This window comes from Labrus mixtus, chromosome 5, assembly GCF_963584025.1.
Source record: "Labrus mixtus chromosome 5, fLabMix1.1, whole genome shotgun sequence".
In the NCBI taxonomy this organism is placed as follows: Eukaryota; Metazoa; Chordata; class Actinopteri; order Labriformes; family Labridae; genus Labrus; species Labrus mixtus.
The window spans coordinates 24622394-24633858 of NC_083616.1; the positions used below are offsets into that span (position 1 = coordinate 24622394).

At 40.5% G+C, this 11465-nt stretch overlaps 1 protein-coding gene across 2 annotated transcripts; it reads right to left on the minus strand.

Moving 5' to 3' along the window:
* Positions 1 to 577: 577 nt before the first annotated feature.
* Positions 578 to 9951, minus strand: rgs7bpa (regulator of G protein signaling 7 binding protein a). 2 transcript variants are annotated; one of them, XM_061038768.1, is made up of 6 exons: positions 8997 to 9951; positions 7856 to 8022; positions 4339 to 4481; positions 3169 to 3319; positions 1811 to 1881; positions 578 to 1656 (listed from the first exon to the last, which is right to left on the minus strand). In XM_061038768.1, the coding sequence occupies exons 1-6, from the start codon at positions 9144 to 9146 to the stop codon at positions 1565 to 1567; spliced, it is 774 nt and encodes a 257-aa protein (XP_060894751.1). In that variant the 5' UTR covers positions 9147 to 9951; the 3' UTR covers positions 578 to 1564. The 2 variants fall into 2 exon arrangements, with proteins under 2 accessions (XP_060894751.1, XP_060894752.1); XM_061038769.1 differs by having other exon boundaries at positions 4351 to 4481; positions 8997 to 9950.
* Between the last annotated feature and the right edge of the window lie 1514 nt (positions 9952 to 11465).

Here is an 11465-nt window from a genome sequence, read left to right on the forward strand (position 1 = left end):
CCTTCAAAAAAGTGGTCTGGAGACCTGCAGTCTTAAGACCAAGACCGATCTCAAGTACTACAAAACTGCATCCAAGGATGGTAAAGTTCAAATCTGCTGATGGGCAGGGCCGCCGTGTGTCTTGCCGGTGTTTGGCTAACCTGCCTTTCCTCATTACAATATACAGATGTTGTTTTTTAAGTTGTTTTACATTTATGAAGGAAAGGTTGTCAGTCACTGATGCTGTAAGCTGAGCAAACTTTAAAGTTCTCATCTTCTGAGGAAAAGACACACTACCCCTTCATATTTACAGTCCAGGCCCGACGGCAGGTATCTCTCTCTCTTTCTTTACCCCTCTACTATTCCTGTTTTAATATAACCAACAGCTGCATTATGAACTCAATAAAAGACAATGTGTCTTCCCCTGGGTTACTCTTTGTATCTATCTCCCAAGGATGAAAATGTTAACTCTTCCAACAGTCTATAAAGATGAACAAACACCAGACTGAACAGTTTGTGATTTCTTTTCTGATAGTTTGTCACCACCCAGTGGACGATTCTGTTCATCTCATGCAAAAAAGAATTGCAGACCAAGAAATAAGTTTCGATAACAAAAGTTTTATTAACAATGTAAAATGACCTATGTCGTTTTGACTACTGTACCTTCTTCGTGCCCTAAACATCAACCACTACCGATAATAAGCAAGACCCATGCTGCCTCCCTGTGTCCTCACAGCTCAGACAGAGGGAGACCCCCCCCCCCCAAACCCTGCTTATACAAACCGACGGAATCTTTTCAAACCAACCCTGACTTTTAATATAATTCAGAGAGCATTGCGTAAAGAGTATGTGTATATACAAGTCTAATGTCTGGATTTATAGATAGATATTGTGTGCAAAGAAGTATTCTTTTTGAGTATTGTATCGTATATTCCATTCTGAAGCTGGAAAAGTTAAAGTTGGGTACAGGTTCTTGGTTTATGGAAGACTAAATTAAGTACATTAAGAAGAGAAAACAGCAAGAAACAGAAAACAGAGACTGTAATACACAACAGACTGACTCTGCACAAACCTGTCATCTCAGCGCAGACAGACGAATGTATAACTTTGTCTTTGCAAGTGCCGTGTGCGAACAATCAGACGGCTTCTATTTGTAAGTTATCACATTATTTCTGACGAAAAACAGACAATAATATTCCCTTTTTAAAACATGAATCCTCATTTCATTCACTCAGGTTTGTGGAAGTATTCAAACACTGACATTTTTTTTTTTTTAAAACGACCTCTCATTCTCTTTTTTCATCGGACGAGCAGATTTCTGACTTCTTTTAGCAAGAAAGGGAACACTTGTTGCAAAATATTTTTAAAATATATGCTCGTGACTTTTGTTTCATTTTTTATCGCGGTTACAATTCTTATTTGTATTACAAAATAAAATTATAAAATGGGCAGCCTTTAAAAAAAAGGGAGAAAGAGACGATTCATCTTGAAAATGGCAGTAATAGATTGGTGGGAGACACAAGTGGTGAAGGACAGTGGGTAATGGTGTCTTTGTTGCCGCCTCCTACCCATGAAGGCAGGGCCCTTAGCTGGTTACCAGGCAACAGAGCCCAAAGAACCGCCTCTTCCTCTGTCGGACCAGCGGGTAGGGAGTCAGGTTCAGCAAACTGCTGTCATCTGGGCACAAGAACACAGCAGACCTCTGCCAAGTCAGACATTTCTGCCAGTGCTAGATATAACGCTTCATCGCAAGAAATCGACAGTATTACATGAGTGAGAAAGGAGATCTAAAGTTTCGTTAATCCGTGGGGTGAAATCTGGGTCATCTCACCTTGGTTCTTCAATGGTAAAGGCATTGTCTCCCTGAGTTTACTGAGAAGGTTCTTCATCTCCCTCATATCCCTGCAACAACACAAATAACAGCTGTTATGTTTTCTACCAATAGTATCTATCGATGAGTATACTTTACAAACACATGCAGAGAGTCCCGTACCACCAGGTTCACAACTTAAGCCATTACTCACTTACTTCATTTTTGCAGCATCATATAGGAGCACATCTTTAATCTTCATTTTAAAAAGCTTTACTGTCTGAATTCAGCAGGAGCTTTAATAAAGACTCAGAACAGGACACCAGGATGCTGCACGAGTGTGTGAAGGCTTGTTCTAGTCCCTACTGATACAACATCTAAAGGACAAATAGGATGTATATTGAATTTTAATACTTGAATTCAGTTGTTTTAATAATCAAAAACAACACAAAAATATTTTTTTTGATCAGCACAGACAAGATGGTTACCAATGGTTGGTAAAAGTCCTTATAAATATCTGGTTTTTTTTCAAGGCCATGCAGCTTACTTAGTCCAAAGATATTGAATAAAAGGTGCAATATTCGTCATATCTTTAAAGACAGAATGTGCGACTGTTTGATCCAGTAGATGTCGCCCCCTTGAGCACCAGCATGAAACCAAAACAAACTTCTGTTTGGCGACACCTCCACTAATTCTGCAGCCTCCGCTCTCCTCCAGCGGCACACCTCGGACTAAACCTCCACTCGCATTCACACGGAGGAGTTATGAAATAGAACGCACCATAATTAAGCACCATTAAGCGCGAGCGGCGGACAAAAAAATTGTTCTTTGCGCGAGCTGCAATAGCCGGTGTCCTGCGTTGTTGTTTTTTAACATGTTTATGTTAGCACACACGGCTTCATATTGAATATTAAATTGACACAAAATGACCGTGATCTGAACACACTTACGTGGCATCCAAATAAGCAGTGTGTCGGCTATGTTATTCTCCTTTCTCCAATCCAAAAAAGATTTATACAAAAGGCCGTCCCGTCGATGTAAACATGATGTAAACACGACTCTGACAACAGTATAACTGTAACTCTCCCTCATTGTAAACAGTCATGACTCAGAGGATATACTTGTTTTTTTTTCTGTATTTATGTGTAAAATGTTGCACATTCTTCCTCTAAAGCACATATTGTTAAGCAATTGAATCTTTATAATAAGATATATTTTAGATCAGTAAAATCTAGAATGGATCAGTTATTACATTATAAATCAGATTGGACTGAAATCTAAAGTGTGAAGCATTTTACAAGAGTGTTCAACAAACGACCATATTTGTGTCCATCTACAATTATTCACGACGTTACACAACACGTTTTCTGTCGACCTACTTTTCTATGTTTTCTATGTCATTGGCCACCAGCCAGCAGAGTTGAGGACAGTCTGTAGGGGAGGAAGAGGTGTCCTCCAGGATGGGGATGTCTGAGCTTTCCTCGGCCTTATTGTCAACTCCAGTGGGAGGAGGGCCACAGGCATCCTTACCTAAAACACACAAGAGAGCAGCCAGCCTTCAACATGTGGCAACAGTGCGTGGATTTAAAGAAAAAGGAAAGGAGAAGAAGCTGACCTAAAATTACCTATTAAATCATAAAACCAGTGTAACCTTTCTCAGACAGGCAATGTCTTGAATGTAATCAGCTGTTTACAGCCGGCTGATGATGCTAAAATGGGAAAAGTTGAAGGGATAATCTAGATTCAAAACTATGGTTGGAAACGGACACTATAAAGTTAATCTATGCATACATTTTAAAATGAACGATTATCATGCTTTCTCTGACATTGCTCTTGAAGTCAGATTCCTTGTATGTCTACTTGGCAGTAAATCTAGTTTAAATCTTTTGTATTGAGGAAGCAATAATAAAGCATTAAATAAATTTAAATTAATTAAACAAACAACAGGTAAAAAACAATAAAATAAACAAACAAAGATCACAAAATAATTCACAAAATATCCCCTTACCCGCCTTCCCTGGGACTTCAAAAGAGACCACTAATGTTACTGAAGTTATCAGTTATTTAGTTCAGTTTGTTTCTTCAATATATTGAAGAAGAGGATCCCAAGTCTTGTTGCGATGCCTCATTTTATTTGACAGCTAGAGTCGAATTCTCTCCATATAAGAGAGATTTACCATTTCTTCTAACTGTAATTTACTGCTACTTTCTGCTTTTTTACAAAACATTTAGATAAGTTTTAAGTAAAAGGGACAAAATAAATAAAAGGTGGCGCACTTAAAAAGGACTTTACTGTAGCAGTAGTAGTAATTAATAAATGTCACTTTATTGTGAGTGAACAACGTGTTTCGCCTGTAGCTTCCTCAGGTTTTTTTCTTTGTACGTTCCTGCAGCTGAACAGCACCTGAGAACGAAGGTCGGCTGTGCACGGGGTATCCTGTTTGTCATTTATATTAAGAAAGTAAAATGATTATATATAAGCCAGTGGATATACTCACACACTACACACACACTTGAAAGTTAGTTCGAAGTTATGCCATGAGGTTTACCCAAATGTTCACCTTTCCTGTGGAGCTGCAGGGAGCCCAGCAGGCAGACAGATTTGAGCATCTCAGTGATGTACATCTCCAGACAGCACTGCAGCTGGATGAAGAGCCTGCAGATCTCAGGGTGGATCTCTCCGTCTTCTGGCCTGAAATCACACGTAGGTCACAGGCTAGCTGGCACTTAAAGAACTCAGGATACATCCGCCGATTGGATGGATACAAATCAAAATGACACATCTGTTTGGTAAGAGTTTAGCTTTGTTTTGTACATGAGAGAAAAGTTTAAGGTAAAACTGCATGCAGTGACATTTAGAAGCAAAACCCCTCTTATCTGGGTAACAAGGGAAACAAGAGAAAACAGTGAAACGTTGTTTGGTGAATTTTGTACAAAAAGTTGGATCCATCAAACTTTGTCTTATCATTGCACCACAGACTGATCCCTATGATGTTAATTACCTGCTCACGTTTAGAGTTGCTCTTTGCTTCAAAAGTTATTATTGATGAGTGAGTGAGCTAAAGGTGGAGGTGTTAAGTGAGCCGTATTGGTCGGAGGAACAACCAGTACAAACAATGTCTGGCATTACACTTGTGTAGAATATTTTCAATTGTCAGCATGGACATCCTCTGTTTCAAGTCTAAAACCGCCAGCTTAAAGATTTACAAACATGCTGAAACTGTAAAGACACAACTTCAACAACAACTATATTAATGGCTTGGGCCATTTTTGGCTTTTTTTGGATAGGAAAGCTGAAGAGAGAGAGGAAATGCTGGGTTGGGATAGTGGGGGATGACATGCAGCAGAGGGTCAAGGTTGGATTAGTAACAACTGTAGCTGTGAGGAGGATTACAACCTTAGTAAATAGGGGATGCATCATAACCACTAGGTCTTCCAGTGCCCCTTAATGGCTATTTTTAAACATATTATAATGAGTTTTTGGCCTTTGATTGTTTTTGATGGACAGTTGAGTTTTTTTCAGTTAAATCATTTTTTACCCAATGCAACTGCTTCACAAGAAGAACTAAGTATAGCAAACCTGAAATACCCAAAGGCAGACTGCATGTGAAAACTACAAAGACCCTGCAGCACTTCCACTCCTGTGTCTTCTACACACTTTGAACAAATATGAAGAAAAGTCTCATAGAGGCTGATGACGATGGTTGTGCCTGCTTGGAGTTGCATCCATATCATCAAGGTAGTGTACAAACACATAATTAAAATTCAAAGTCTGGAGAGGTCAGAAACTACATAAAAAAAAGTTTCCAAACTTTGTTCCATTTTTAAGTTTCACACAAAGATCATGAACCTGCTTCCTTACATCTGTTTCTGTTCTCTATGTCAAACAGACATCTGATTTTGGTTGTCTTATTTTACTGACAGTGTGTCCAAATTACTTCTTTATATGAAACCATCAAAGATAGTAAGAATGCAAAATGCAGAAAATGCATTGAGTACATTTTTATTTACTCCAAGTTGAGCACTAGCTTTTAAAAGCCACAACAGCCGCTTCAGGAGCTTATAAATCTGGTGTTAAGGGGGGGGGGGGGAAGGGGGAGACAGGTGATATTCAGCTGGTGTGATATCACATGTGAAAGTGATGGCAACGAAGGCGTGAAACCTGCACCTGCTACAAACACTTCTCACACAAACCCTGCTGGGTCGTTTCCCTATCTGCTTCTTCATCCCATCCTTGTTTTTTGACACAGCGCTGCCTTCTAAAGTCTTCTGTCGCTGAAGCACAGCTGTCATCGACGCTATCCTGCTTATCAGCTTTCCTCTAGCACATGGGAGAGGCCTCGGCATCACTCAGACCATTTCAGACACACTGGCTTTATTTGATTAAAGGGGGGACGACCTGTGCTGACTAATTGGAGCCCTGTGTCTCTCTACAAGTGGAGACGGACGTTTGAGAGCTTTTAGAGATGGAGGTTTTAGAGTATGTGCCGGTGACGACTGTGACAGTCATGTTGATGCTGTTATCAGCGAGTTCTCTCTGAAGCTCCGTCTCTATTCCTAAAGCAGCAGCAGGAAACTCAAGCACAGGACTATAATGGATAGTTCTTGTTGTCTTGAAGAGACAAATACCGTATCTAGCTGGATATTAATGAGCGATATATTTGGAAAAAAGATTCTACAGAGAATAAAGGTTCTGTACCTTACATTTAAATACAACGTTATAAATATGGCTAATGTATGATTCATACCTCTGCATAGCAGGAAACATGCAATACATGTGTTTACTGGCTAACCCTATATGAGTGTGTCACGCAAACGTGCTTCTATACATTTAATGCATAGACTTTGTCATGCATGTAACAGACAGTGAAGGATATGCATAGGATATGCAAGTCGCTGCACGATAAAGCAAGTGGATTAATTATTGAGTGATGACATAGAGTTATAGAGCAAGCACTATTTTTAAACTTGTCCTGAAGGCAGACTTATACATAAAGGGGCATTATTTGACTTCTACAAATTGTAAGCAGAAATGTGGGCTGTATCTCGAGTAAACCTGATGCCATTATTGTTCTGATAGGCTTTGGCACACAGCTAGCACTGCAGACATCCTCCAACACCTCCCCCCCCCCCCCCCCCCCCCCCCTCCCCTCCCTCACTACTGGCTTCAGTGTGTCTGATTGTTATTTAAGTAAGTCGGAGGGTGCCAGGTCAGCTGGCATCTTATAGGCTCACTGAGAACCTTCAAATCCCAAGCCTCACTTTGCCCTTCTTCCACTGGCCACAGTGTGGAGTAGATGTTGTGCTCACTGGAGGGTGACGGCCAAGCTAATAGGCATGTCCAGCATCAGTTGTAGCCGCTTGGACTCTAAATTCAACCAAACCTCCCAACATCAACATACCAAGTGTCATTCTTTTTTTTTCTCATTAGTTTGATTTGATAAAAAATGAAAAACCCAACATTTTAGATTCTTACTACACTCGAGACCTTTGAAAAAAAAAAAAAAAAAAGCTAGAATCAAGAAGTCCAAATGTACACACAGAACCAACAAAATGCACCCAAATACATCCACTCTCACAATGCACTTAAAGCAGCTATGCAGAAGTCAGTGGTTGCACACTATCAATACACTTAGCTCTGATATTCATCTTGGGAAGCATTCCACTTGCAGCATTAATGTTTTAGACCCAGCTAATGTGAAGTGGATGGTTACAGCATGTTCTTTGGGATTGTTTCCTGGTGATTCTGTCTTTCTTGCAATTAGAGACAGCCTGTTTTTTTTGTTTTTACAGCTAATATCATTTCCTGTTTTCAACCCAAAGTCTCCCCACTCCAGGATCACTAGTCCGTCACAGAGTCTCAGTAAAGGAGCAGACACTCGGATGATTTCTTTGAAGTGTGGAAGAGCAGGCTTAAGTATACATGTAGCTTAAAATATGGATGCTTATGCAAATTTTGAGATGTACTTTGGTAAATTAGATTCTTTACAACTTGAGGAAGAGCAGTCCTGCAGAGTGACCGGTTCGGATTTTCAGCACCACGGACAGTGTCTGTGTCAAACTCACCCTGATATCAAGGACAGACTGTGGTGTGCCGCTCGCGCCATTTCGCAGCCTTTGGTTCTGGTCTTCAGCATTTCGGCCCGTAAAGAGGGACAGTCCACAGTGATTTCTCCAATGGAGATGACAAGTTCACGGTACAAAGCCACGAGTGTGTTGAACTCTTGGACGATCTGTGTTCAAATGAAAAAAAAAGAAAGGAGGGAGAAGTTATTCCCTTTTGATTGAAACAACTTTTGGTTGAATTGTCCTGCCGTTTTTTTTTTTGTCAATGCACGTAGAATAGCCTTTATATCTGACTGACCTACAAATTAACTTGTCGAATCGGAACCGTGCTGTCCAACAAATTGCAGACCAAATCTAGCCATGCTTTTCTATTTTTTCCCCCAAAGTGGGAAGAAATAATGTGCATTGCAGGTGCATGGTGGGTTTATAGAAAAAAATGGCAACCTTGCACAAATGTGGTCTCAAAGGATAGTTGATCTCTTTAGAAAACGTGTGAATAAGCAAAAAGTGAAACATTCCCTTCAAAATGATCCAGATGCATGACAGACGAAAAGGTTTTTTTCTTAGTATTATTATCAAGGGTCCCATTATGTTAAATCTGGCTGTTTGCACAACCCCGGAGCTTGAGATTTACGTGCAAATATTTCGTTCTTTTTTTTCCTATTTTCCAACTCCTGCATAGATTCCTGCTGCACTCCTGTATACGACCAGTAAGGCTCCGTCACGTACAGCAGACTATGATCATCCCTGCCAGCATCTGTCAGAACACAGGAACTATATGTGTGCAATGATCACAAATAGCCCAGTAGGTAATCTTCTAATTAGGGCAATTTTGAAATGAACCCAAATTCCCAGAAGCTTTCCAAACTCAAAATGCAAATCACACAGTCAATCTGCACGCGGAGATGATCTGTTTGGCTTCACTGCCGACAAAGCAATGCAAATGCATACAGCTATTTTTAGGCTCACAGACCGGGCTACGGTCTTTTTTTTTTTTTTTTTTGCAGCTATTAACAGCTGTCGCCTTTGCATACTGCATGCACGGGATAGTCGATCGTCCTAGAACAAAGACAGTTTTGAATAATAACGCAGCAGTTCTCAATACAGGCACCATGCAGGCACTGATGTGCCGCAAACCTACCATTCTGCAGTCGGCCACGGCGCGCTGGGCTTTGCGGGTACTCTCGGTGCTCTCCCTCCTCTCTGGGTCTCGGTACGGAGGTTTGCCGATCTGGAAGATGTTCCCGGCAGATCTGGGGCGGTTTTTGCGCCCATTCGATGCAGAACTCATGCATACACATCCACTAATAAAACAACCCTAATACAGAACGCTTCTGTCTTATTCCCCCCTTTTAACTCCACCACTTTCCGTCTTCCTGCCTCACCACCTTGCACCTCACTGTTCACCTAATTCTCTCCTCCGCTTGCTCTCAATTCACCTTCGCCAACTACTGGCTGGCGTTGAACCTCGATTATTGTTATTGCTCTGTCTATCTCTCACGTTCCTCCCCTCTAGTGTGGGAGAGGGAGAAAATATGTTCCCAGACGAGCCTCAGAGCGCAGGAGAAGTACCGGATGAGCGCCTGCGACTCCTCTCCGCATTGCCTCGACAAGTCACCTTCACTCCAGCAGCACACGGTGCACAGTGAACACTTCACACCCAACCCGGAGTCCAGCTAGCTGAGGTGTCTCCTCTGACGCACCGATGTCTGAAGGAGACGATTACATTCACGGATATTCTCCAAATGCAACCATTTTTTATGATTGCGCGTTTCCATTAAGCACCAATAAGACGGACGATAACGATCTTTCCTCAGCGCACAACCTCCTTATAGAGACGGAAAAAACGCTGCAAATGTCCCCGCTGACTATTCCGCAGCGCACAGCTGAGACTTTAAGCCTCTGCGATGGAGGAAAAACTCAACCTCCCAAAAACTTCAATCCTGCTTTCACTTTAGCTCCAGTGTGTTCCTCTACTCCTTCTTCGAGTGTTCCCAGCCAGTCGGGCGGGCCTGTCTCTAACCTTGGAGAGGCAAACGAAGACGAGCATTTGCTACAGGCCTGACGTGGCTCTGAGGCTGGCAACACTGCGCACCCAAAGGACGGGAATACTAATAGGGCCCATCATGTCAGACCCCCGCCCTGAGCTGGAGCCAAAGAAAGCTTCTGAACAAGTTACATGTTTTAGCCACTTTGCTTTCACACAGTAAATAAGTTTACAAAAATAAATCCTATGCCATAACTCATTAAAGACTTTATGTGGACTATTTTAAACTTATCCAAAAGTTTTAATTAACCTTTTTCCACAGATCCACATATATGTTAATACTGACATGCAAACCTATTTTATTGGGACAAGTCTGTTTATCTGGACATCATTTATTATTTTCTAATTTCTACGCCTATATCCTCAGCTAGACCATCAACACAATAGTCTCGTAATGTTTGAAGTTGCATTACCTAGAGGTCACAGGGAAATGTAGAAATGTAAAGGTTATGGAGTATTGTACTGCTTTAAAACCTTCAAATCTTATAATGCATTCTATTTTTATTACTTATTATCCTTCATACTGTACTAAGTCTAACACGATAGATGGAGGAAGCATGAAAAAATTATACAGCACACACATAGGGCAATGTGGCTTCAAATACACATACAGTATATATGAGTTAAATGTATAATTTATCAATAACTGTGGAGATGTGGTTTGTATGGTTATACCTAATCAAAAACAACGGCTCAAATCTTTTAGTATTTGTGTTTCTTTTGCTAGCATCTGGGAATGCACCTCAATCCATTGGTGGCTTTCAGCAGAGACCATTTGCCCATCCTTACTTTACACAACCACAAAGAGGTTCGTATGCGGTTGATGTTCTGAATAAATTAGAAGTCCATTTCAGTGTATGGTGAGTGCTCTTTTTAAAACCAGCATTACTATTTAATTGTGAATGCAAAGAGATATTTCCATTCCTGTAAGTGTTTTGGACATGCACCCACGGGCACACATTTCAATTGCATAACTTACAGTAGGATTTCATGTCTATTTAAATGCATCACATTCTGCAGTGATCAAGTGTTTGATCTTGATGTCAGCATGTTAGAAATAGTGTGTTGTAACACATGTCTACATTTCTCAGCAGGCCATTTCTTCTTCAGTATTTTTTTTTTTTAGATGAGTTCATCTATTTGCAAAAACGTGGCTTTCTTGAGTTGTCGCCTGTCTTCATATTCATCACAATTTGTTGGACATCTCTTTAAGAAATAATCTTTCAGGAATAACTCGCACCTGTGTTTTCAAGAAAAGAAAAACTACTTCTTGTACTTTTTTGAGTTATACCAGAGGTGACGATTCATATCCACAGTGCAGCTCTTAGTTTTCAGAGGTCATTCCAGAAAAGCTCCAGACTTTCCTTACTACTAAAAAAACATACATCCTATAAGCAGTTCACAATATAAGAAACAATTTATTAAGATTTAACAAATGTAAATGGTGCAGTTTATTCGTTTGTTGCTCACTGGTCCATTTACTTGATTAAAAAACGTTGTGAAATTCTAAGTTACTCAAAATGAACTCAGTTATCCATTTATTACTCAGCAATATGGCATGTG

Coding starts and splice junctions, on each gene's coding strand:
- rgs7bpa (XM_061038768.1), bottom strand. CDS start 9,146: ATGAGTTCTGCATCGAATGGGCGCAAAAACCGCCCCAGATCTGCCGGG. Junction 8,023..8,996: donor CCGTGGCCGACTGCAGAATG/GTAGGTTTGCGG, acceptor ATTTGAACACAG/ATCGTCCAAGAGTTCAACAC. Junction 1,882..3,168: donor GACATAGAAAACATAGAAAA/GTAGGTCGACAG, acceptor GTGTTGTTGCAG/GGATATGAGGGAGATGAAGA.